The 25,900-nt window shown below is 43.5% G+C and overlaps 1 protein-coding gene across 1 annotated transcript; it reads left to right on the top strand.

Annotated features, from left to right (window-relative positions):
* The first annotated feature begins 309 nt into the window (after window positions 1-309).
* Window positions 310-23,475, top strand: ISOC1 (isochorismatase domain containing 1). The gene is made up of 5 exons (XM_079759657.1): window positions 310-677; window positions 14,704-14,823; window positions 14,970-15,173; window positions 16,751-16,867; window positions 22,231-23,475. The coding sequence occupies exons 1-5, from the start codon at window positions 372-374 to the stop codon at window positions 22,375-22,377; spliced, it is 894 nt and encodes a 297-aa protein (XP_079615783.1). The 5' UTR covers window positions 310-371; the 3' UTR covers window positions 22,378-23,475.
* Window positions 23,476-25,900: the final 2,425 nt, after the last annotated feature.

The raw sequence follows: 25,900 nt of genomic DNA, 5'->3' as shown, positions 1-25,900 counted from the left end.
GCCCGGTGCCCCAAAGCACAACTCCAGAGCTCCGGAAAACACCTCTCGTTCAAAAGTGGGCGCAGTGGGGTGGAAGGGGTGCCCCAAATCTCCTCCCCGAGCTGCGCCTGGCAGCCACCGCGGGTTGGAGGGGGCGGTCCCGGCGGCGGGCGCAGGCGCTCGCTCCCGCGCGCACCCCGACCCCGGCGCCCTGCCCTCGGCGGCGGTCCGCCCCGCACCGCGCGGGGAGGAGGGCGCGCCGGCCGCGGCCGCCTGGACCCGCCCCTTCGCCTCCCGAGCAGCGGGCGGGCGGGCGGCGCGGGGAGGCGGGGCGCGGCGGCCGGCCGTGTCTGCGCCTCGGCGGCCTGGGAGCGGACAGACGCTCGGGGAACATGGCGGCGGAGGCGGCGGTCCCGGCGCTCCCCAACGGCGGCGGCGGGGGCGCGGGGACGCCGTCGGGCACGGTCCCCGTGCTCTTCTGCTTCTCGGTCTTCGCGCGGCCCTCGCCCGTGCCCCACGGCGCCGGCTACGAGCTGCTCATCCAGAAGTTCCTCAGCCTGTACGGCGACCAGCTCGACATGCACCGCAAATTCGTGGTGCAGCTCTTCGCGGAGGAGTGGGGCCAGTACGTGGACCTGCCCAAGGGCTTCGCGGTGAGCGAGCGCTGCAAGGTGCGCCTCGTGCCGCTGCAGATCCAGGTGGGTCCTGCGGCCGCCGCGCCCGGTCCCCGCGCGCCCGGTCCCCGCCGCGCTCCTCAGGTGCCCCGCGCCGCGCGGCAGCCCGGCCCTGCGCGCCCCGCCGCCGGGGAAGGGCCGGCCGCTCTCGCCAGCGTCGGGGACGCCCCGGAGAGGGTGCCGGTGCAGAGGTGACGGTCACCGGCTGTCCTCGGTCGGGCGGGGGCGGGGGCCTCCCCGCGGGTGGCGGCGCGCGCGGTCGCCCCCACGTGTGTGGTCCTCGGCCGCCCGCCGCCGCTTTGTGTGCCGGGAGCGAGCCCCAGCCTCCGGCGGAACCCCAGGGCTGGGCGGTGGCGGCTGGGTTTTTATGTGGGGGTGATGCAAAACGGGGAGCGGGGCTGGGGGAGAAATTGTAAGGGAGTATTGGCCTTAGGGTTTGTTCCCCGGAGTTGCGTTCACCACGTGAGGAAACACAAAACTTTAGGGGTCAGACCTGTCCCCCTCCTCTGCCCCAGCTTGCAGCCCCCTGACCTGAAGCCTGCCCCCACCTTACGGGAAATAGCCCTGTGCTTAACCTCTTCCTAGTAACTCAGCTGAATCTGTCGGTTACACATGCACCGCCTACATTAAAAATGTCGGATTGACCCTCTTAAATGTCAACTTCAGCAAGACCATGATTTCCTGGTCATGATGACTCAGAAAGTTATTATACTTGAGGGTTATTTTATAGCTTTTACGTGTTTTTGCTTTTTTTTTTTTTAAGCCACACTCATACAAGCGGGTCAGCCTCCTGTCCTTTTTTTTTTTTTTTTTTAATATTTCATTGATTTTTTACAGAGAGGTAGAGAGAGGGATAGAGAGTTAGAAACATCGATGAGAGAGAAACATCTATCAGCTGCCTCCTGCACACCCCCTACTGGGGATGTGCCCACAACCAAGGTACATGCCCTTGACCGGAATCGAACCTGGGACCCTTCAGTCCACAGGCCTTCGCTCTATCCACTGAGCCAAACCGGTTTCGGCTCTCCTGTCCTTTTTATATGCTCAGAGGATTCACTGAACGATTTGTATTTTTGAAAAGAAAAATGTGAGGTTATCTTTTAGTACTACACCATCAACATTTTTCCTTTAGTGGAGAAACTGGTAAGCCATGTCTTCCGAAGACCAAGCTGAAATGTGGGACTCCAGGGCAGAAGGCATTTTTTAATATTCAAGTGTCATTCTCTGCGGATCCTTCTCCAGTTGTCTTTCCCTGCTGTAGTCGGCTGTGAACTTGGTCTTGCTTCCTGTCACCCCAGCACCTATGCCAGAAGCTTCCTAAGCAGGTGCGTGAAGCTGCCTCAAGTTCCTGTGCTCAGAGGACAAAGGCTTGGAGAGGCACTGTCCGCTCCTGCAGAGCCTGGAGCCAGGCAGGTGGTCTCCCACGTGCTGCTGTCCACATGGAGAATTTGGAGGCTTGTGATTGTAGGTGTTAACTACTCCCCATTTCTGTATCTTCCAGAGTTTCCATGGCATTTAAAAAAAAAACAGTCACAGGGGATGTCTAATCCCTACGTTGTACCCTGAAACTAATATAATATTGTATGTCACAACTGTAACTGAAAAAGAAATTTTAAAAAATTAAAATATAAAATTTTTTTAAAAAGCATTTTCATGGCTGACCCCTCTCTGCAGCCTTCCTTGTCTATTTAGATTATTGCTGCCAAAATACCTAAGAAGTTGGATGCACCTTTGACAAATCCATTAACGAAGGCGAGAATCCAGATTCTAACAGGAGGTCTTGGAGCTGCTCTGAGGATGCAGACTTCTTTGTGATGATTTCCTATAGTAGTTGGAACGGAGGGTGGGCTGTTACCTAATAAGATGTTATGCCAAACTAGGGCCTCCCCCCATCTGTAAGGTTTAATACCAGAGGATAAGTTTTCCATTGATTTCTAGGGACAGTGGGAGGGAGAGAGAGAGTAAGAAACATCAGTGTGAGAGAGACACATCCATGGGTTGCCTCCCACACTGCACATTCCCCAACTGGAGCCAGGGATCGAACTTGCAACCCAGGAACATGCCCTTGACCAGGAATCGAACCTGAGACCATTTGGTGTGTGGGCCGACACTCTAACCATTGTATAACACCGGTCAGGGCTGACAACTCTTTTTAATTAAGCATTCTTATATGTGTATACTTGAAATGTCTTGTACTTTATCCAAAGGCATTATATAATTCAGATCACTTGTGGCTTTTGAAATATTTTGCCTGGTATAGGAGGTAACATATGAATTTTTTGTGGTTATGTTTAAAATATTGATAATAGCACTACTCTATTTTATCCTTTGAAAAAAGATTTTTCACTAAATAGCCCAAGAATTCTTTAGTATCTGTTACAAAATATTTTATACGTTTTTAAGTAATTAAAGACTTATATTATCTTCTTTTAGTAATCATAATATTTTGATTTCTTCAGAGAGGTGCCTTGAAAATAGAGAATGTGGAGGGATATTCACATACATACATGTGCACACACTTCCCTCATATATTCATGTACCTATTCTGATACCTATTTCTATCTATATGAGGTGTGTGTGTGTGTGTGTGTGTGTGTGTGTGTGTGTACGCTTAGAAGAAAAATTAAGGTATTTCTTTTCTTAACCATTTTATGTATCTTTTGGAAGACAGCAGTATAATCCTAGAGACATGGACATTTGATGCTGGATGAGACCGTAGAGTTCATTCCGCAAACATTTGAGCGGTAGCTGTAACTGTCTGGCACAGTGAATGTAGACATGAGTAAAGCCCAATTATTGTTCCTTACCTAATCTAACTCTTTTCATTTTGCCGAAGAGCAGAACATACAGGGACTTGCTCAAGGTTCATGGTAATGCTGAAAATAGCAAAGCATGCGAGGGTCCTCCCGTATCACTGGCCATAGCATTCTTGTTCTCTTTTTATGCTTAATGAAAATATAAAGCAGAATAGAAAACAAGCCACAGACTTGAGCGTGTGATATCGTTTGTTTTGATGCTGTTTGTTGTTCTTTGGAATAGATGCCTGTCACTTAGGACGCCTCAAGGTAGCCGTGCTACTGGGCGGGTAGGCCCCTTCCTTCTCCCAGAGGCAGGGACAAAGAGCATAACTTTGGCCGTATGTAGGTCACTGCTTAACTAATGTGACTTGTTATTTCTCCAGACATAGGCCTTCGAGCCTCCGTGGCCCTGTCTCATACACTATTTATTCTAGAATGTTTTCTCCATTTACATAGGGGTTTGAGTTTGCTTTCCTGCTTGTTCTGACTGCCGTTGCTTGTGCCACACTGTCAGCACCCGTGTTTGGTGAGCGGTTTTATGGTGAGCAGGTAGAAATAATTCTTTTGCAGCCTGTATTAAAAAGCCCAAAACCTGTTTTGCCAGAAACAGAACATGTAATGGTAAGTCTTTTGGTGACATTGGGAAATCCACTTTACGAATCATTTACTTAATTCTGCAGACTATTTGATCTTTAAGACCCCCATTGCCAATATTAGGCTTTAGTGCCGTCCTTCCTGAAATATTCTGTCACAGGTAGTGGGAGACAGCTCTTGTTTCAAGCATGGTTTATGTGTCTTTAACATTGTCAATATGTTTCAAGTCCGAGGCATTTTGAGACTTGGGGGAAGAAATGTAAATGACAGGATTATGCAGTGGGAATTTAGGTCGTTTTTTTTACTTAGAAGTTTTAATTTTCCAAAATGTGTTTCCCAAGTTTTAACTAACAGAAGCATTCCTCTCTGGAAACTCACATGAATTTGCTCTCATACCACCACCAGTGTGTTTCCCAGCCTGTCGCCAGGGAAGGCAGAGCCAGCAGAGGAGAGGAAGAAGTGGGCATTGTGAGAAGGACGCCAGTGAGAGGATTTGCTTCAGCACCAGCAGGGAAGGCTCTGACCGCTTCCTGTGGGCAGGCGATAAGCTTCCCTGGGAAGGTTATTCTGACCTTTTCCCGAGATGGTTAATTGGAAAGGGAGTCAGCTCCAGCTTTCACTTTCTTGGGAGTTTATTAATTACTACTGTTATCCTAAACAGGGCCGTGGACATTTTATAGCTAGAAGAGAGCGCAGACCTCACGGGAAGGGAGTGAAGGCAGGTCTGTAAAGCAGAGGGAAAGGAGTCTGCTCCCCCTGGCCTGGCTAGTCTGAAGGTGTGATTTTTGATTCGGGAACGTTTACCACGGAAGCATGTAGGAGGAGCAGGTAGAAATAATTCTTTTGCAGCCTGTATTAAAAAGCCCGAAACCTGTTTTGCCAGAAACAGAACATGTAATGGTAAGTCTTTTGGTGACATTGGGAAATCCACTTTACGAATCACTTACTTAATTCTGCAGACTATGTTAACACAACAAGTTAGGCAATATGTGTGTGTGTGTGTGTGTGTGTGTGTGTGTGTGTGTGTGTGTGTATTTCTTAAGGGAGCTTAATAACAAGTGATATTTTTAACCTCATTACAGAAAAAGGTTTTTAAATGTGCTGAATTTCAGAGTGTAGTGTGTTTTCTAAAAGAGGGACCTCACAATAGCCTAAGACAGTTATTGATTGATTACATGAAGCTCATGTAATCCTTGAACTGGCCATATGAGGTAGATACTATTTTTCTTGCTTTGTTACAGATTTGGAGATGGCAATGGATTTGCCTAATTTCATGGAATTGAAATGAGAGAAACTGAGATCTGGACTCAGATTTAATCCACAGGGTGTGCTGTGTAGGGAGCCTGTAACCGGGAGTCACATCACACAGGCCTCTGTCGGAGCGAGTCCGTGTGGGAGCGAGGTCCTGCTGTAGCCTCGGTACCCCGATGCCTTGGAAACCCCGCTGGTGAAATAATGAGGCCCCATGCCCTCTTCCGGACTCTCTCCCAAGCAGATCAAGCCTATTTTGAGACTATGAAAGACTACCAAATGTTTTAAAACACCACATTTACAATTCCAAACTTGACTCATTCCTGAAGATATGACTTGCACTCACTGTAGTACTTTGCTAGGGGGCTGCTGTGACAAAGTTACCCCAGACTTTAGTGGCTTATACAACAGTTTGTTTCTCGCAGTTCTGGAGGCTAGAGGTCAGGGTTGCCTTCAAGGCCGTGAAGGGGAGTCTGCGCCATGCCTCTCTCCTGGCTTTTGCTGATTTGTTGGCAGTCTTTGGCCTTGCTTGGCTATGGACACATCACCCTGATCTCTGCCTTCAGGTTCACAAGGCCTCTCTGTCCAAATTTCTCCCTTTTTAGAAGGACGCCAGTCATGTTGGACTAGGCACCCACCCTACTCCAGGAATAATACCTCGTCGTAACTAATCGTATTTCCAATCCAAATAAAGTCACTTTCTGAGATACTGGGGTTAGGGATTCAATGTATGAATTTTGGGGGACACAATTCAACATATAACATTCGCCATGTGGTACTTTATGGAGAGAACAGAACTGGTGCAACAGTTCATCACTGAGGAAGGCCAGTCAGACACCCTGTGTGTGCCCGTCCTGAGTAACCAGGGGGACCGGACCCCAGGGAGGGGCAGATTCCTAGCCGGCGAACAAGCCGTTGTTAGAAAACAGTCAGTGCACGTGTGCTAGTGAAGGAGGGTAGATACTGTCATGATAATGGTAATAATGGGACTTGGGGATGAAGAGCCTTTTGTATATGAAATCACAGGTTAAATCCCAGCTATGACAGTTCTTAAGAACGTGGACAAAAAATTTATACTAGAAAATGATCTCTTAAATTCTAGCTTGAGGAAGCCATTGGTTGTGATCAGCTCTTTGTATTTAAATGTGTGTATTGAAATCTGATTTATTGAATGTATATGTTGTAGGGATATATGTAGAAATGTGAGGGCATGTATATACACATTTTTATATATGATTTCTTCATGCTTCTTGAATGTGCATTCATCTGTAATTGCTACACTTTTACTGTGACGGCATTTGGTCAAATCCACTTTTATTTTGCTATCTTGTGGTTGCAACATGTAAATGTTTGACTAAGAACAATATTTTTATTTATTCACTTTTTAATATTTTTATTGATTTCAAAGAGGGAGAGAGAGAGAAACATCAATGATGAGAGAAAATAATTGATCAGCTGCCTCCTGCATGTCCTCCACTGGGGATCAAGCCCACAACCTGGGCATGTGCTCTGACCGGGAATCAAAGCATGACCTCTTGGTTCATAGGTCAACGCTCCACTCCAGCTGGGCATATGAGCCGTATTTTTAGTTGGCTTTAAGAGAAATTCATGAGTCAAAGTAAGAAGTCCCTGAATTATAGAGTCAATGTGTAATTTAACAACAGCTTTTGGAATTTATGTGGATTTGGGGGGTTGGGGGGGGGTTGGTTGGATATGGGTTGGATTGGTTTGATTTGTTTTATTTGTAGCCTCAAAGCCTCTTTTCTTGGCTTGTAAAGTATGGAAGTTATTCATAAAATAGCATCTTTCCCCCTAACTACCATAGCCTAGGCCCTAGGGAGACCTTTTTTTTTAAAAAACAAACTTTTTACTTTAGAATAGTGTTAGATTTATAGCAAAGATAGCACAGAGAGTTTCTGTAGACCTGTATCTAGCTTCCCCCCATTACTGAGGCGTAAGTTTGTCACAACTAAGGAACCAGCGTTAGGACATTATTATTAGCTGAGCCCCACCCTTTATTCAGATTTCACTAGCTTTTCCCTAATGCCCTTTTTCTGTTCCAGGATCCCATCCAGGGTACTAATTACATTTAGTTGCCAAGTCTCCGTAGGCTCCTCTGGGCTCTGACAGTCTCCCAGACACCCGTTGTTTTTGATGATCTTGACAGTTTTGAGGAGTCTTGGCCAAATAATTTGATAGAATGTACCTCAAGTTGAATTCATCTGATTTTTTTCTCATGCTTAGACTGGAGTTGTGGGATTTTGAGAGGAAGATTGTGAAGGTCATTCTCACATTATATGAAAGCTACATACCATCAACATAACATCATTGGTTTAAAAAATTGTATTTTTTTAAATATATTTTTATTGATTTCAGAAAGGAAGGGAGAGGGGGAGAGAGAGATAGAAACATCAATGATGAGAGACAATCATTGATTGGCTGCCTCCTCATGCCCCACACTGGGGATCAAGCCCTCAATCTGGGCATGTGCCCTGGCTGGGAATCAAACTGTGACCTCCTGGTTCATAGGTCAACGCTCAACCACTGAGCCACGCCACACAGGGGGTTACCTTCATCTTAATCTATTTGAGGCGTGTGTTAGCCAGGTTTTTCCACTATAAAGTTACCCTCTTCCCTATGCTCTATTCTGAGAAAGTAAATTACTAAGTGCAGGCCACATTCAAGGGGGTGTTGGGAGTTAAACTCCCAACTCCTTGAGAGGAGACTATCTAGGCATTTTTTGTTCACTAAATTATAACCAGTCATCTCTGCATAAAAAAAAAATGTGCCTTGCCACCTTATCTCTCTGGTTTCTTTCGTTGTTTACTGAACGTTTATAGATGATGAGTTCCTGAACTAGAAAGGTTTTTCAGGGCAGTGAGGATTTTAGGGCTGCATTTTCTGACCTCCTCAACCTGTGTCTAATGTGACATACATCTGATGTGGTCCCCTGCCCAGAACAGGATACCTCACCACTGAAATGAGGTACAGGGAAGCACCAGGTAATAGGAACCCCAGGAGATCACAACTCTGAATATTTAGGGTTTCCGGGTAGGTAAGGTTTTATTTCTTCAAGTATCCAAAATATTTTTAAATATTTTGACCATTTTATATTATAGTCCCAAAATGTTATATAATTTAACATTTTCTTAATGTGTGTGATAACATGATATCATTCCAGTTTATAAGTTTTATACGGCTTGTTATTCCTTCACTAGAGGTCTAGATTGTGGGACAAGTTGCGTTTTGATCTGCTCGTATTGTGCATTGACGCTTCTCTCGGTCAGCTGTCATTTCTTGCAGCTATCAGTTTGCCTATCTCCAGCAGTTTGCTTTCTCATTTGCTGTTTATAACCATCTATGAGTTTAGAATCCAGACAGCCAAACTTGAGTTAGTCAGTCGAGTCTGAGATCTGAGAGCTGGAGGTCTAAGCAGGTATAAACTGTATGTTAACACCTGGCCATCCGGCATAGAAGCAGCTGGCCAGGAGCTTTATTTTGCACGCTCGCTGGTTTCCCCCTGTCGGAGAGTGTTGAGCTTGGCTGAGTTCTATTACTATCATATAAAACAGGCCAGTTGATGGTAAACTTCTTTTCATAGTGTGCCCTAAACACATTGTGAATGACTAGGGACCCACGATTCAAATTTATAAGAAGAAAATAATATAGATTGTGAGCCTTTGTAACCAAGATTTAATGTTTACTGAGAGTTTAAAATACATAGACATAAAGAATGATTCTTATAAAAGTGGTCCCCTAAGTCAACAATCGCCAACCTTGACCTCCTGTGACCTCCTGGTTCATAGGTCAACCACCAGTTGGGGACCGCTGTCCTAAGTACTCATATACATATTATAGTCACAGCTTTTGAAAAAAATTACCAAAATGGCGGCATAATACTTTCATTAAAAATGTATGTAAGAAAGCAGCCAAAGGTAGCATACTAGGTGTACTGGTTAATAATGCAGATTTTATAATCAAAGAAAACATGATAATTTCAAAAGAAACATCAAATGTGCTTTATTCAAAGTAATGACCATCGCTAGCTACACATTTTCCCACCTTTCAGGTAATTTGTGGATATCGTCCCAACAGAACTTTTCTTGTTTTGAGGCAAACCATTCAGAGACCCAATTTTCCATTTCTTTGTATGTTTTCAAGTGCTGCTCAGAAAGTGCGTGTGCCATCCATCGGAACAAGTGGTAATCTGAAGGAGCAAGGTCTGGTGAATACAGCGGGTGGGTTAATACTTCCCAGGCAAGATCTTTTAACGTGTCTTTAACTGGTTTTGAAGTATGTGATGGTGCGTCATCGTGAAGCAAAATTACTTTGCCGTGTCTTCTGGCACATTCTGGTCGTTTCACGATCAAAGCGTGGTTCAAATTGATTATTTGTTGTTGGTAGCGATCAGTATTAACGGTTTCACCTGGTTTTAGAAGCTCATAATACACCACACCTTCCTGATCCCACCAAACGCAGAGCACTGTCTTCTTTCCAAAGCGATTTGGCCTTGCAGTTGATGTTGATGGTTGACCTGGATCAACCCATGATTTTGTGCATTTGGGATTCTCAAAATAAATCCACTTTTCATTGCCAGTCACAATTCAATGCAAAAAAGACTTTCTTTCGTGCTGTTGAAGCAACGTTTTACCAATGACTTTTCGGTTTTCCATTTGTCTTTCGTTCAGTTGATGTGGCACCCATTTTCCTTTCTTTAAAATCTTTCCCATTGTTTGTAAATGATCGGAAATTGTTTGCTGAGCAACATTTAATCTTTCTGCAAGTTGTTTTTGAGTTTGACATGCATCTTCATCCAATAATGCTTGTAATTTTTGGTCTTCAAACTTTTTTGGTTGACCTGGATGTCTTTGTCTTTCACATAGAAATCATAACTTTTAAAGCATTTAAACCAGGGTTCACAAGTATCTTGAGATGGAGCATGTTCACCATAAGCTTCCCAAAGTATTTAGCAGCACTTTTCTTCAAAATAAAGTAATGAATTAAAACTTCCCACAAATGCTCTTTTTTTGGGCACGAAATTCGACATTTTTAAGTGTAAAAATATCTATGATGTTAACACCTTCAGCAAATTTGACATATAAAGTTTTGAAATTTGTTGACAATACAACAAAATAGCATGCATATCAAATTGCATATATATCAACATATGTGTAACTCCATCTATTGAAAAAAAAATCCGCATTATTAACCGGTACACCTAGTACAGTGGTCGGCAAACTCATTAGTCAACAGAGCCAAATATCAACAGTACAACAATTGAAATTTCTTTTGAGAGTCAAATTTTTTAAACTTAAACTTCTTCTAACGCCACTTCTTCAAAATAGACTCGCCCAGGCCATGGTATTTTGTGGAAGAGCCACACTTAAGGGGCCAAAGAGCCTCATGTGGCTCACGAGCCACAGTTTGCTGACCACGAACCTAGTATATAATTTAAGATGCTTGAGTATTTAATTAAAACTAGGAAAACCCTATACATAGTGTTTAATCCCATAGAATCCTAATATATAAAAAGCCAGGGGCCATCACGACCAAAACAACCGGACGACGACTGAACAGCAGGCTGCGTGGGGCGACAAGGCCAGCAGGGGGGGCAGTTAGAGGCAACCAGGCCGGCAGAGGGGGGCAATTAGGGGCAACCAGGCCGGTGGGGGAGGCAGTAGGCGACCAGGCCAGCAGGGAGTGGGGGGCAGTTGGGAGTGACCAGGCCAGCAGGGGGGGCAGTTAGGGACAATCAGGCAGGCAGGCAGGTGAGCAGTTAGGAGCCAGCAGTCTCGGATTATGAGAGGGTGCAGGCTGGGCTGAGAGGAACCCCCCCCCCCCCCCCGTGCACAAATTTTGTGCACTGGGCCTGAACTGACAGTCAGACATACCCCAAGGGGTCCTGTGGATTGGAGAGGGTGCAGGCTGGGCTGAGGGAACTCCCCCCCCCCCCACCGTGCACGAATTTTGTGCTCCAGGCCTCTAGTCATATATATACAAGCCTAAGAGGCCAAATGACCAAACGACCAAACAACTGGTTGACTGGTCGCTATAACACACACTGACCACCAGGGGTCAGACACTCAACAAAGGAGCTGCCCCCTGGTGGTCAGTGCACTCCCACAATGGGAGCGACGCTCGGCAAGCTTACCGTGTGGCAGCGACGGTGGTAGGCGCAAGCAGGGCCAGGATGAGCCGGAGCGGCACGGCGCCCAGCCTGGGCTCGGGCTCCTCCCTGGCCATCTGCCGCTTCGAAACCAGCAGTCCGACATCCCCCCAGGGGTCCCGGATTGTGAGAGGGCACAGGCCAGGCTGAGGGACCCCACTGATGCACAAATCTGTGCACCAGGCCTCTAGTATATAAGATGCTTGAATATTTATTTTAATATACTTTATTGGCAAAGTGGGAAACCCTGTACATTGTGTTTGAATTACAGGGTGTCACTTGCTCTGACGTGAACTTGGTGTTGGATGGCATGTAGCTAATCAGTGCATGTTTATGTGGTTAACACCAGAGGGAGATTAAAGCACCAGAATCCCTCAGACCAGGGCATGGAGGAATAAAGTGAAAACTGATTAGAGCAGACATACTATTAAGGATAAAAGATTCCTTTTACTGACTCACTGAATTCCTGTAGTAACCTGTTTCCTGCTGTGTGCTGAGGCAGTAAGGCCTCTAGGGCCAGGCACTGGTGCAGCCACCGCTGTGTAATGGAGACACAGGTTCCTGTAGAAGATTATTAGTAATTATCATCGGGGAGTGGTTTTAGAGAAAGCAAAACAGGTTAATTAGCGGGGTGGCTAGAAGAATAGTGGTGTGAGTTCATTCAGGACCAGACCGAATGCTTTACATGGCTCTCTGTAATTTGAGAAGGTGGGAAGAAAAGCACCATGGACTTTTAAGAATCCAGTTGGTTAAATTCCCATATTCAGTAGTGGTTTTCCCTTCTTCGTAGACTCACATTGGGCCCAAGTTAGACTAGACCAACTACGGCAATGCAAAGCCTGGTAACCTGATACCCAGTTTTCATCTTGTCATTGAAGCCTCTGATTTTGATAAATATGTTTTAAAACGCAGACATCAAATTGATGTCTGTCCATTTAACATTGGTGATGTGGTTGGCATCATTTCATTGCCTTTTTGTGAACTTGTAAATTATCTATATAAATAAAAATGTAAATGTTCGTTTGTTCAAAATATTAAATTTCCGAAAGTTCTTCACCGATTGCTTTGAAATTTTGACACAACGTTGCATTCAAATATGTGCGTGTTTGTATATACCTTATACCTACTATTTATATAGATGTCACACCTGTGACAGGTAAAAACATGCTTTTTTTGAAAAACAGCGCCATCTGTTGGACGTAAAAGCACCACACGCTATACTAAACCTCTAGTCCAGTGGTCCTGCCTTTGTCAACAGTGTGGTTTGGGGGGGACCAGGCCTTCAGTGGAGGGCACTTGGGGTGGGGGGAGAGGACCAGGCCTGCAGTGGAGGACATTTGCGGGGGAACCAGGCCTGCAGGGTAGAGCAGTTGGGGGGGACCAGGCCTGTAGGGGAGGGCAGTTGTAGGCGATCAAGCCAGCAGGGAGGGCAGTTAGAGGTGACCGGGCCAGCAGAGGAGGGCAGTTGGGGGAGACCAGGTCAGCAGGAGAGGGCAGTATGGGGGGACCAGGACTGCAGGGGAGGGCAGCTGGGGGACCAGGCCTGCAGGGTAGGGCAGTTGGGGGGACCAGGCCTGCAGGGTAGGGCAGTTGTGGGGGACCAGGCCTGTAGGGGAGGGGAGTTGTGAGCGATCAGGCCAGCAGGGAGGGCAGTTAGGGGTGAATGGGCCAGCAGAGGAGGGCAGTTGGGGGAGACCAGGTCAGCAGGAGAGGGCAGTTTGGGGGGACCAGGACTGCAGGGGAGGTCAGTTGGGGGACCAGGCCTGCAGGGGAGGGCATTTGGGGGTACCAGGCCTGCAGGGGAGGGCAGTTGGGAGCCAGCAGTCCTGGATTGTGAGAGGGATGTCCGACCGCCCGTTTAGGCCCGATCCCACTAGGATATACACTGAGTGGCCAGATTATTATGCGTTCAGCGCTTCTCTGGGCTCCTGCAGCAACAGGCTGAGCCACAGCAACGCGTGGCCGGGTACAGCTAGTTCTTAATAAGAGCATCATAATATTTCTGTTTTGATGATAGGCAATAATTCTGGATTTGTATCTGTCTGCTTTTTTTAGTTTTATGTTCCATAGTCTCTATTACAAGTTATTTTCAATTTTACTTTGTACTTGAAAGCAATGCCATCATCAACTTTAAGTTATTTACTGTTGTAATGTTTGTTTTTATTACAAAAGTAATACATTCTTTTAAATAGCATTCAGAATATGTTTTTAAATAGCACTTGGAAAATCTGAAAAATGTATAAAGAGAAAATATTACTAATGCCCCTAACTACAGGGTGTTCCCAAAAAAATATATAGATACTTTAACAGCTGATAGCTCAATTTTGAAAATGTATTTTAATAAACACTGCCTTTATAATTATTCAAAGTGTGTGTGTACATTTTTGAGGACACCCTATATATATATATAACCACTTCTTATTTTTATATATTTACTTCTACTTTTTAAAAATACCTTATTTGTTGATTTTAGAGACAGAGAAACTTCAATTTGTTGCTCCACTTATTTATGCATACATGCCCTGGCCAGCGATCGAACCCGATGCCTCTGATTTTGATAAATATGTTTTTAAAAGCAGACATCAAGTTTATGGGGACAGCACTCTAAGTGAGTTACCCAGCAAGGCCTGCTTCTACTTCCTATTCACATTTTAACATTATTGAAATACTATTGAACTGTGCTCTGTTTTTAAAAATAACATTATATTATAAGCATTTCTTCTTAGGTGGTACAAATTTTTGAAATATATACATACTAGAGGCCCGGTGCACGGGGGGAGGGGGTGTCCCTCAGCCCAGCCTGCACCCTCTCCAATCTGGGACCCCTCGGAGGATGTCTGACTGGGGGACTGAGGTTGGATGAGGTGGGGCTGAGGGGACTGGGCGCTGCCATGTGGGCGCTGTCATCTTGTGAGGGTGTGACGGTCAATTAGCATATTCCCTCTTTATTAGATAGGATGCTATTTTAATTGGCTAAAATATGTTTTGTCATCTGAATGTTAAAATTTGTGAAATCATTGCTGTATTATTGACCGGGTTTATTGCTAATTTTCACTATTAAAAGCTGTTCACTGAAAATCTTTGTGGATAATTTTTTTTTTCTGTAGTTTAGATCATTTCTTTTGGATAATAGTTGAAGAGATTGACCTAGTGGATCAAACAGTAGAAACATTTTCTTCTTTTATTGACCTCCACGGAAAATAAATGTCATCGGATAATGAGTTTTTCTTTTTTTCCTCAGCTCACTACCCTGGGAAATCTTACACCTTCAAGCACCGTGTTTTTCTGCTGTGATATGCAGGAAAGGTTCCGACCAGCCATCAAGTATTTTGGGGATATTATTAGTGTGGGACAAAGATTGGTACGTTTGCTTATTTTTTTCCAATTTACTAAAGCATGATATATATATATATATATATATATATATATATATATATATATATATATATATATATTACTAATTATCTTTGTGGGGGGGTTTTGTTTGTTTGTGTGGTTTCTTTTCAGTTGCAAGGGGCCCGGATTTTAGGAATTCCAGTTATTGTAACAGAGCAGTACCCTAAAGGTCTTGGAAGCACTGTTCAAGAAATCGATTTAACAGGTGTAAAACTGGTACTTCCAAAGACCAAGTTTTCAATGGTGTTACCAGAAGTAGAAGCGGCATTAGCAGAGATTCCTGGAGTCAGGAGTGTTGTGTTATTTGGAGTAGAAGTAAGTACCTTTTGTTATGTTTTGGATCTCATTTGTAGAAAACTTGATTCCAGAATGCATTTTTGTATATAGAATACCATGTAGGTGGTAAACCTGATGAAAAATAGCCACCATTTATTAAGTGTTGACTGTTTGCATGGCACTAATCTAAACACTTTATATGTTAATTCATTAAACTCTCATAGCAACCCTCTAAGCTAAGTACTTCCCATATTATAGATGAGGAAACTAAAACACAGATGCTGTATAACATTAAGGGATGGAGCTGGATTGCAATCTAGGTTGATAAATTCTTGGGCTTTTACTTTTAACCACTACTTTTAAAACACATTTTCACTAAAGGCATTATTTTTGTGTTGTAGGATTTCACCTTGGGTCATAATTTTGCTCTAGAAAAACCTTAGAAGTCATGTAGTTCATTGTCATTCACATTTCAAACATGTATATGTACCTTTTTAAAGGAAAAAAATACTCATGGATTCCTAATGCTGATTAAAATGATTTTTTGTTTGATTTGTTTTTCTTGGACATGTATAAATAGAATATAAGAGTTTACTCATAGCTTTTCAACAACTATTGAACTATATTTAAAGTTACTTTAAAAACAATGAAATCCAGAAAATATTAATTTAATGTACTTACGATGTTTTGAGAGTAGGTTTTATAGTGGTAGGTTTTAACAGTAGAAAGATGCAGTCTCAGGTTTCGATGTACGTTTAAATATCTTAAGACAATATAGAGGAAGCCTTTTTGTATAAATGTCACACCAAATGCTGTTGCTGACTTTTGCACTTTTTTTTGCTCGTTCATCATTATTAGACCTCGTGCCTAATGAAGATGATCTTTGAGCAGTCCTCCAGTGCTAATTGCAGTGAGCTGAGCTGTCAGTTGATAATTCTCCAAAATTCTCTTGTCGTATAAAGATAAGGCTGGCATCATGGCATTATTAGAATCTGCTTTCATTCGTTGTATAATCCAGCTGTTGTTGGAGCATGTTTTTACTTTATGTTTTCCGTTAACGATTTGTTACAAGTTAGTACTTGGAAAGATGGAACCTGTATAATACATTTGCTGGGACACTGGGTATTTTTTGCCTGTGTCACGAGTTATTTTTAACCTGGCCTACCTTTACTCCAGGGCGCCTTGTAACAACTCAGTTTTCCCATTACTTTCTCAGTCTGCAGTATTGCAGACTCATTCTTTGTATTGGGCACTTAGTGTGAATTCAGAAATAAACCCAATTGTGAGTGGCATCAAAACTGGGTGGTAGCAGTCAGCTGTTGGAAGGTCATCCAAGTGACAGAGAGGAAAACCTTTTAACAAAGCCTCACAGAGCTCTAAGAATATGGTCAAGGATCCCAGTATGAGGAACGTTGAAGTAATCCAGTCCCTGACGTTACAAAGAGGAAACTAAACCAGAGATGCTGTTTATGCTCACGGTTACCTAGCAGGTTAGAAGCAAAACTAGGTTAGGACAAGGTCATGAGACCTGCCGTGCTCTTCCTGCCTAATCATGTGGTTGCAAAAGACTTTACATTTACCACGTTGTCACATATGATTTCTTACTTTCCTCCTAGACTCACGTGTGCATCCAACAAACAGCCCTGGAGCTCGTCGGCCGAGGTATTGAGGTTCATATCGTTGCTGACGCCACCTCATCGAGAAGCATGATGGACAGGATGTTTGCTCTTGAGGTAATTGTCCTGCAGTAAAATAAGTCACCAAGTTTTCCAAATAAGTGTGAAGAGCATTGAATATTTGACAGCAATGCAGGATTTACCTCTTCAATTTGAGCGTGGTCAGACAGGACCAGACTCATTGGTTTCCAGAGACCTTTGAGATCTCACCCCCATAGCCTGTTTTATAGCCGCTGCCTCCTTAGACCTAGATGACTAGTGACGCCAAGAGCTCCTTGATGTCTTTTGTCATAACTTTGCTAGAGATTTAAGCATGAACTGAGAGAAATTCCAGTAAGCCGAACCTGAACCATTTAGAGATTTGCCGATTAAAAACAGCTCACCTAGGTTTAACTCAACCGAGATCTAGCCAAACCGAGGGCATAATGGGCCTAAGCCTGGTTCAGCCTCATGTGAGGTTTCCTCAGACTTGAATTTCTGGGACTAGGAGGTATGTCACTGACTGTGCATACCACTCACTGCAGTGTATCGTGGTTCTCTGACTAGAGTGTCAAGATGTGCATCATAGTCCTTTGAAATATTCACTCCATATTGTGGAGATTCATTCTGTGTGTGTGTGTGTGTGTGTGTGTGTGTGTGTGTGTGTGTGTATGTGTGTGTGTGTTTAATTCTAATCCTATAATGATTTTAGAGTAATGTACATGTAGATTGAGTTGCTGAGTTCTTTAACGGATGGCCTATGAACCACTTTCTCTGTAGGATGGCTGTCATCTTTTCAGCCTGCAGTGTTCCCTGGGATGGTGAGGTGGGGGAGATGAGGAAGAATCCGAGGTGGAAAGCAGAAGAGTCAGTGGGGAGGGCTGGTGGGGAGCAGGTGGGGAGCAGCATTTGTTTAAGGCCCTGGTTAGCCATCCCTTCTCTGTTTTGTTCCTGCCGCGGTGAGTCCTGTTTTGGGATTATGGGTGGAAACTGTTTTATTAGTTTCGTTTAAATATTTTTAAGTCCATTTGGACTGTTGGGTTCTCTGGTACTTAAGGTACTAAGTGTTGCTTTTTCCCATCTCAGCAAAGATCTTTAAGCTGTTTTTACAACCAGGAGTTAATCAACTTCCACATTTCAGATTTTAATAATGGAGTTTATCACTTCCACTGCCAGATCCTCGCTGTCCCAGCAAGCAGCTCTGCTCCTCTGTGGATAATTTATCTTTCTGGTAGTGCTGAGGTCTAGAACTTGAAGTGTTTCCAAGGAAGTGAAAACTAAAAGCATACAAGGAACACAAATCTTCTTTGTTTATAAAGATAGTTCAAGGACGTTTGTTCTACAGTCATGTAAGTTTTTTAGACATGTCTTTATTACAGCATTTATTACAGAAGATTGTTATTGTTGGCAATTCTGTCTTCTCACAAGACTCAAAATGAAAACTTAGCTTTTTATCATCGGAACCTCATTCCTTGAGAGGTAGCCTGTGATCTCAGTGACTAGGGGTCCACACCGTGGAGGGTTAATAAGGGTGTGAATGCAGGTTCTGGCATTTTGTAAATTTGTGTCCTTAGACAAGTTATCTAATATCTATGCCTCAGATTGCTCACTAGTGAAATGGAAGTAATATTCACTACATGGGAGGATTTGGGGAGGATTAAATAAGATAATGTATTGGTAGTTGTAATCACAAATGATAGCTACTGCTTTTATTTTTATTGTTATTATTTGTTGTCTTCATGAGTTTAGTCTTATCAGAAATGTATAAGCATGTATTAGCTTGCAAGACCCAGAAGGGACTAGTCCTGAGAAGTTCTTAGGAGGGAAGAAGAGAATATAGTCTAGGGTGGATTCGGAAGAGCCTGAAGCAACCAGCATTGAGTTAAAGTGTTGAGGTTGAAAGGGAAAACAGAATCAGGTCAGACGGTAATAGGGGAGCCATCCCACATTTCCGTTTTCTGCTTAGTCTGAATTCGCTGTGGAACTGTTTTAGTTTGTCCCTAAATTATTGAGAGAAATGTTACATTTTCTCTTCTATTTTATGACCCGAAAGTTAGTAAATAGCAATCTGCCAGCTCCCCTTCTTCTTGGTTCCTTTAGAAAACAACTTCTGAAGATAATTCCTGAGACCACCCATATTGCCTGTCAAGGTCATGATACCAATAAAGTTTATAGTTACCATTACTGGAATTTCTGTGCCAGGATCTGTGCTGTGAGCTTTACTCAGCAAAACTCTTTGAGCGCCTACCATCTAGCAGGCATTGTTGCTTTCAACTAATACTGGTAGAGTAAGTGCAGAATAAAATAGAATAAAGCACTCTCTTGAAGTTGATGTCCTTGTGCTTCTGGGGAGTCGTTAGTGTTGCTTGGAAATTTAATGGATTTGCTTCCCACACCCCCCACACCCCTGTCCTCTCTTAAAGCCATCATGGGTTTGTGCTCTTGCATTTTTCGGTTTGTGGGTCAGACTTAATCATTCCTCTCCTTTGGCCTGGTTGGACTGATATTGCAAGTGTAAGGGAAGCACGTCGGAAACCTATTATCACGTACCCGTGTGTAGTCAAAACAGCTGGGGTTTTCATTGCCCTTCTAAAGCCAGGAACGAAAGTGGGTTTGGGGCCAGCACTGTAGGTGTCCTGTAGCTCGGGGTGGTGAGAGGAGCCTGCCAGGGTCTGGAAGAGCTGCTGTGGCTCCCTCCCTGCTTTCAGGTTGGGGTTGGGCAGGTACCGTGCGCAGGTCTACCAGTCACACCGTCCCCTGCACAGGTTCTTGGCTTGATTATTTTTGAATCCAATCAGTAGTGGCCATATGTCAGTCTTGTAATATCGTACAGGTTTTAGTGTGTTTCTGTGCCTGGAGCCTCCCGGCCTACCCCACCACTGTGACCGACTCTCAGCATCTCTGAAGGCTATTGAGGGGACCAGGCTCGGGTGAGCAGAGCACTCGGGAAAGCTGGCTTCTTCCCGGGTCAGCAGATTTCTTCCTTGGACCTGGGAACAGCTTTCTGTCCTTCCTGCCTCACTGAGGAACTAGAAGGATGAGTGACAGCTCACTTTGGTTGGCATTTTGGATTTTCTAAAGCACCTCCACTGACATTGAATGTGTGTGATTCAGATTCAGGCTGAATTTGAAAGTCCACTGATGCAACAGTGAGCAGTAAGACAGGCAGGACGGCCAGCGGGTGAGGGCACCAGCGGGGTTTGAATGCCTGGACATACAGCTGGGCTGCAGCTAAGTCCTACATTTACTCCCTGCCCTTCTGTCTGAAGCAGGCACACAGTCCTTGGAGATTTCTGCAGGTTTTGAGATGTTAGTGGACTGAAAAGCAAGGAGGAGGAAAGTAATTTCCAGAAGTGTTGAAAATACTCGGAGGTAACTCACCTTCTGGTATTTATCCCAACATGAGGGGCACCAGCACCTTGCTTTGTGCTTCCTCTTTCCTCCATTCTTCCCTGCTGTCTTTTCGTGTCCTGAGAGTTCTGGTCCTCTGCTCCGCACGCCCTCTGTCCTGGCTCTCGAGGCCCAAACCTGTTCTCTCATAAGCAGGCTGTGGCTATACTTCCTCCTACATCTTTGGGGGTAAAGAGCAGGAGTGTGCCAGTGGGAAGGTAGGGCCTGCGGATCCATCGCCATCTGAAGGAGGATTTACTTTCGCTACACAGGGCTGTCTGGCTATTCAAGCGACTCCTTCCTTCCTCCCTCCCTCCCTCCCTCCCTCCCTCCCTCCCTCCCTCCCTCCCTCCCTCCCTTCCTTCCTTCCTCCCTCCCTTCCTTCCTTCTTTCATTTATTTATCACTAGAGGCCTGATGCACCAAATCTGTGCAAGGGGCTTGGTCCCCCACCGCCTCTGCCTTGGCCCCCGCCCGCCACGGCAGCCGCCTCTGCCTCAGTCCCCGCCACCTCAGCTTAGTTGGGAAGGTTATCCGGTCCAATTAGCATATTACACTTTTATTATTGTCGATTATTATATTTAATCTTTATTGTTGAAAATATTACGTATGTCCTCTTTACGCCCCCCCCCCCCATTGACCTCTCCCAGCCTGCCCCCGCCCCCCAGCCCAGGCCTTCACCACCCTACTGTCTGTGTTCCTGGATTGTGAATACATGCATATTCATATATTCATAACAAGTTTGTTGGTTGATCTCTCCCCACCCCCCACCCTCTCCTGCCTTCCCTCTGAGGTTTGACAGTCTGTTCGGTGCTTCTGTGTCTTCAAATCTATTTTTGTTCATCAATTTATGTTCATTAGATTCCCAGGAGTCGCTCATATGTGGAATCTAATGAGCAACTCCTTTCCAATGAGAGACTGACCTGGGCCTTTTCCTCTGACATGCCTAGAAATTTTTCTCACCACCTCATCTTCCATGGTTCTTATATCAGATGTTTCTGGGGATAACAGTTGGTCCATTGTTTTGCTGTTTGTTTAGTTTTTTGTTTGTTTGTTTGCCTAGGGTTTCGGATAACAAATACATCCAAAAAATGAATCTCTACTTCAGAATTCTCTTCTTACCTCCCTTTTCCCTTCCCCCTTCTCCCCTGTCATTCCCTCCACTTTCCCCTGTTTGCCTTCCTCCCTCCCTCCCTCTTTTCTCTTCCCCCTTCTTCCACTCTCTCCCTCTTTCCCCTCCTTACATTTCTGTCCTTAGTTCTTTACCATGATTCCACTGGAGCAATTTGGCAAGAACTCTTTGACCTGTCAGTGAAATTATACAATCTTAACTTTTATGCTGTAGTTAATGTGTTTCCAACATGTTAACGATGGTGGCAGAGGTGGTGGGTCCATTGTCATCCAGGGGCACATTCTTTTTTTTTTTTTTAATATATTTTTGTTGATTTCAGAGAGGAAGGGAGAAGGAGGGAGAGATTAAAACATCAATGATGAGAGAGAATCATTGATTGGCTGCCTCCTGCACACTCCCCACTGGAGATCGAGCCCACAACCCGTGCATGTGCCCTTGACTGGAATTGAACCCGGGACCCTTCAGTCCCCAGGCCAACGCTCTATCCACTGAGCCAAACCAGCTAGGGCAAGGGGCACATTCTTAAACGAAACCTGAGGCTCTTCCACCACATGTTGTTTCTTACTTAGTGGGAGGACACACATGCTATACATCACATGTTTGTGGACAGAAAAGGTAAATGAGAATCATTGTTTTACAGCCATTAGCCTTGATTTCCCATCTATCCTTGGAAAAACATTGGCTGTTTTCTTTTACTTGTTTCTAGCCCATAGTACCAATATCGAGAATAATCACAGTGGGTTTGTGGTGTGGTTAGTTAGAAGTCTGTCCCCGTCACTGAATTTGATAGTATAGCTAAGGACCTTGGATTTCATAGAGAATACTAATTACTGTGTCCCAGCATCCTTTTTGCTGTTTTAACCTGGTGTTTATGCTCATGCTTCTGTCTTCATTTGTCTTTATCTTTCTTCTTTTTAAAGCGTCTTGCTCGAACTGGGATCATAGTGACTACCAGCGAGGCTGTTCTGCTACAGCTGGTGGCTGATAAGGACCATCCAAAATTCAAGGAAGTCCAGAATCTCATTAAGGCGAGTGCTCCAGAGTCGGGTCTGCTCTCCAAAGTCTAGGACCTTGGAAGGACTGGTGTGCCACCCACCATCAGGCGACAGGGCTGTGACCGGACAAGCTCTTGTCTCTACTAGAATTAAAACGTTAAGTCAAATATTGGCTCCTTTTTTGCGCCTCTTAGTAAAACTTAGTAAAAATGGTCTAACATTTGGGTACCAGCATTTAGTTACAAATGTCAAAGGCTTCAGGTGCTGCTTATCTTCTTTTTTTCTTCTTCATGTGCTCTTATTTATTTTTAAAAAATTATAATAGAGGTGCCTGTTTTGTCTATACTGTATACATTGATCATAGCTCAAGAGTGCACACTCGTGAAGTTTTCTTATATGGTGCCCTGCAAAAACAAGCTGTATTGACAGTAGTTTGACTTTTGTATTATTGTATCACATATGTGAAGACTTTAATGTGGACTCAGTGCTTTTACTTTACAAATTGATTGAAATAAGATTCTTATCTGAGATTTAAAAGCAGGTCTCTGATTCATGGAACCCCTTCCCCTCATAATGCAGTCAGTTTACTGACTGAGTTGCATTCATCTAACCAGACGGAATTAGGTTGGGTAATTATATATCCTTCATGTTTATGCTAATTTTCTTATTCTGGTCACCATCACTAATTCTCTGTTAATGTTCTCTTTTTTTAATTGAGTCTTTTCCTAGCAAGACTCGTTGGGTCATTGTTTTAATTTTTGTAAACAGATGGGATGATTTGCAATGTCATGTAATTACTGGAGGGCTGTTTTTAAATCTTTGAGATATTACCTTAGCTGACTATCTTTACAAAAATATCGAATATATCTTCTAATATGCATAAGATTTAGCAAAAAGTTAAAGGCTGGATAAAATGTAGTTTTCAAATGTCCATATTTTTGTTTGATATTTTCTCCACCTACCCTCCACTTATATAGGTACCAGTAACGATTTGGTAGTATTAATTTTGTAGTCATTGCTATCCTTCGATAAATTTATTTTCGTTAAATACTTAGTAGAGGGTTTTAAAACTTTTTTTAAGTATTATGTGAACTATGGAACATTGCTGTCTTTTATATTAAAGTAATTAAAGAAAATGTATTATGTGAATGAAATTATTGTGTCCCCCACAACACAGCTCTTTGAGTACTATTCCAGGCATTCTAATACTTATTTAAAGGTAGAATATATTATATAAGTTATAAATGTTGCCATTTATAATTCTGAGAATTTTCAAAGGAGGAAAATCCTTTGCAGGCAGGGGTACATAGATTTTGCTGAAGGGCGTTCATGATTCAGGAGCAGTCGGAATGTTTGTCTTGTCAGTGGTAACAGACAGCCACCTCACAGGTCTTCTTGTGGGTGTGTTTCAGTTTTTTCTTTTCAGCAACCTTGTGTGTGAAAAAGAAGAATCAAAGATTTCTCCACATTTTAAAGTAGTTTTTAATAAATTTAATGTAGTGCTTTTCAAACTTCAATATGAATGCAAATCACTTGGGGATCTTGCTAAAATGCTGACTCTGGCTCAGGAGGTCTGGGTCGAACCCGCTCCCACCAGTGCTGCTCAGAAGGGACCACACTGAGTAGCAACGATTTGACTAACAGCACCCGTGTCCCTTCACAGCTCCAGGCCCTTCATTTTTCATGAAATGCCGCCACCACGAAGCTTTTCGGAGCTGAAACCAAGTCTGTGACCCTGCCTAGCTTCCTGTGGCCACCATGCCAGATTACCACAAACTTAGTGGCTTAAAACAACACACACTTATTATCTTACAGTTCTGCAGGTTCAAAGACTGAAATGGGTCTCCCTGGGCTAAAATCCATCTTTCCCAGTGGATTGTAAGTTCCTTGAAAGCAGGACCTGTGCATTGTCTACACTCATTCTGGGAATCTATTGTGAGAACCTAGTAAGTTCTAAATATTGTGCTATGTGGTCAGGATAAAAAGATTTTTGGGCAGCTTTTTGTACCAGTATATCATGGTACAAAACCTGATATACCATGACCTCCCAGTTAATGTGAATTGAATTAAGATTCAGGATGTCAATTCAGTATTAAAGTGCAGAGTAACATAATTGGGAATTCTGCCTTCTCCCTTCTCTTTTTGCAGATTATGCAAAAGCAGGATGTCAAGGCCTTATTATTATAGGAAAACTGAATTGATTTTAATACATTAGACTTCGAATTTGGAAGTGTCTATAATTTTGTAGGATAATAAGATTCTATTAACTGATGTATATAGAGAACTTGAAAACATGAACAAAAGGATAGTATAGTGCAGTGGTCGGCAAACTCATTAGTCAACAGAGCCAAATATCAACAGGACAACGATTGAAATTTCTTTTGAGAGCCAAATTTTTTAAACTTAAACTTCTTCTAATGCCACTTCTTCAAAATAGACTCCCCCAGGCCGTGGTATTTTGTGAAAGAGCCACACTCAAGGGGCCAAAGAGCCGCACGTGGCTCGCGAGCCACAGTTTGCCGACCACGGGTATAGTGTATGGAACTGCAAGGGGGTTAGGAGCCAGGATCCAGACACTTCATTTATTGAAATGCTAACACATCTGCAGACACTTAATCTAAAATTGAAAGTGATAACATATTCTAACCAGGAAACCCAGTAAGTACCCTGTTATATCCATTCAAATACCACATTGCTCTAATAAGGTGGGATAGTTTCCCTCTTTAAAAGTTAATATTTGGGTAATGATGACTTTAGGGCTGGGTAGAATTTCAAAGATCATGATTTCAAAGGTCCATTGCAGCTGTAAAATTCTAACATGGTTTTATTTCACAGATTCGGCTAGTGAGGCCCACAGACACTCTGATTCTAAAATTGCACAGGTGGTTCAAGACAGTTTGAGGAGAACCAGGTTACTTAACACATGGACCTGTACTTTCTGTAGTGGAAGGGGGGAGGGCAAAAAAAAGGATACGTTTTACAATCTATAAAACAGTCCTCTGTTTTACATTAGCAAAGCTAATGGGATATTCCTGGTGCTCACGGCTGTTCCTGTGCCACAATCTTCAATCCAGTCTTACTTATTTTCGGATGGTTTTCTAACTACTTCAGGAGAATGGCTGATAATACGAAAACTATCATTTTCATTGTCAAATAACTATATATCAGTATTCCCACATCGTTAATGCCTCTTCTACTTCATTGAGCATTATTGTCACTGTTTAACCTTGATTAAAAAGAACTGAATAATCATCAGGCTACCACAAGATATATCAATTACTTAGGTGTGATAGAAATAGATTTTTAAAATAATTGCAATTGGCTTTTAGAATTCTTATTTCCATGTTGCTTTTATCTATTAAGCCTGAACAAGCAGACCTCTTACCAAGGAAGTTTATTTTTAGAAGAGAGACAAATCCAAAACGGTGGTCCAATAAAATAGCCTATGAATTGCCGTTGGAGAGATTATAATCCGGATTTGCGTGCTTCTGGAAACAGAATTCTGAAATGGCTGTCAGGGTTCCCACTGTGGTCTACACACCTTCTCCCAATTAACCCTAACCTCAGTGCAGCTGTAGGGGGTTAGATCTCAAAT

The sequence above is a fragment of the Cnephaeus nilssonii genome (assembly GCF_951640355.1).
Source record: "Cnephaeus nilssonii genome assembly, chromosome: 2".
Classification (NCBI taxonomy): domain Eukaryota; kingdom Metazoa; phylum Chordata; class Mammalia; order Chiroptera; family Vespertilionidae; genus Cnephaeus; species Cnephaeus nilssonii.
Note: the sequence above shows the minus strand (reverse complement) of the source record. Positions and strands in the feature narration are given on the sequence as shown.

Excerpts from the sequence above, each read along its gene's own strand:
- ISOC1 (XM_079759657.1), top strand. The coding sequence starts at position 372 with ATGGCGGCGGAGGCGGCGGTCCCGGCGCTCCCCAACGGCGGCGGCGGG. Across the intron at positions 678-14,703 it reads TCGTGCCGCTGCAGATCCAG|CTCACTACCCTGGGAAATCT; the intron begins GTGGGTCCTGCG and ends TTTTTTCCTCAG. Across the intron at positions 14,824-14,969 it reads TTAGTGTGGGACAAAGATTG|TTGCAAGGGGCCCGGATTTT; the intron begins GTACGTTTGCTT and ends GTTTCTTTTCAG.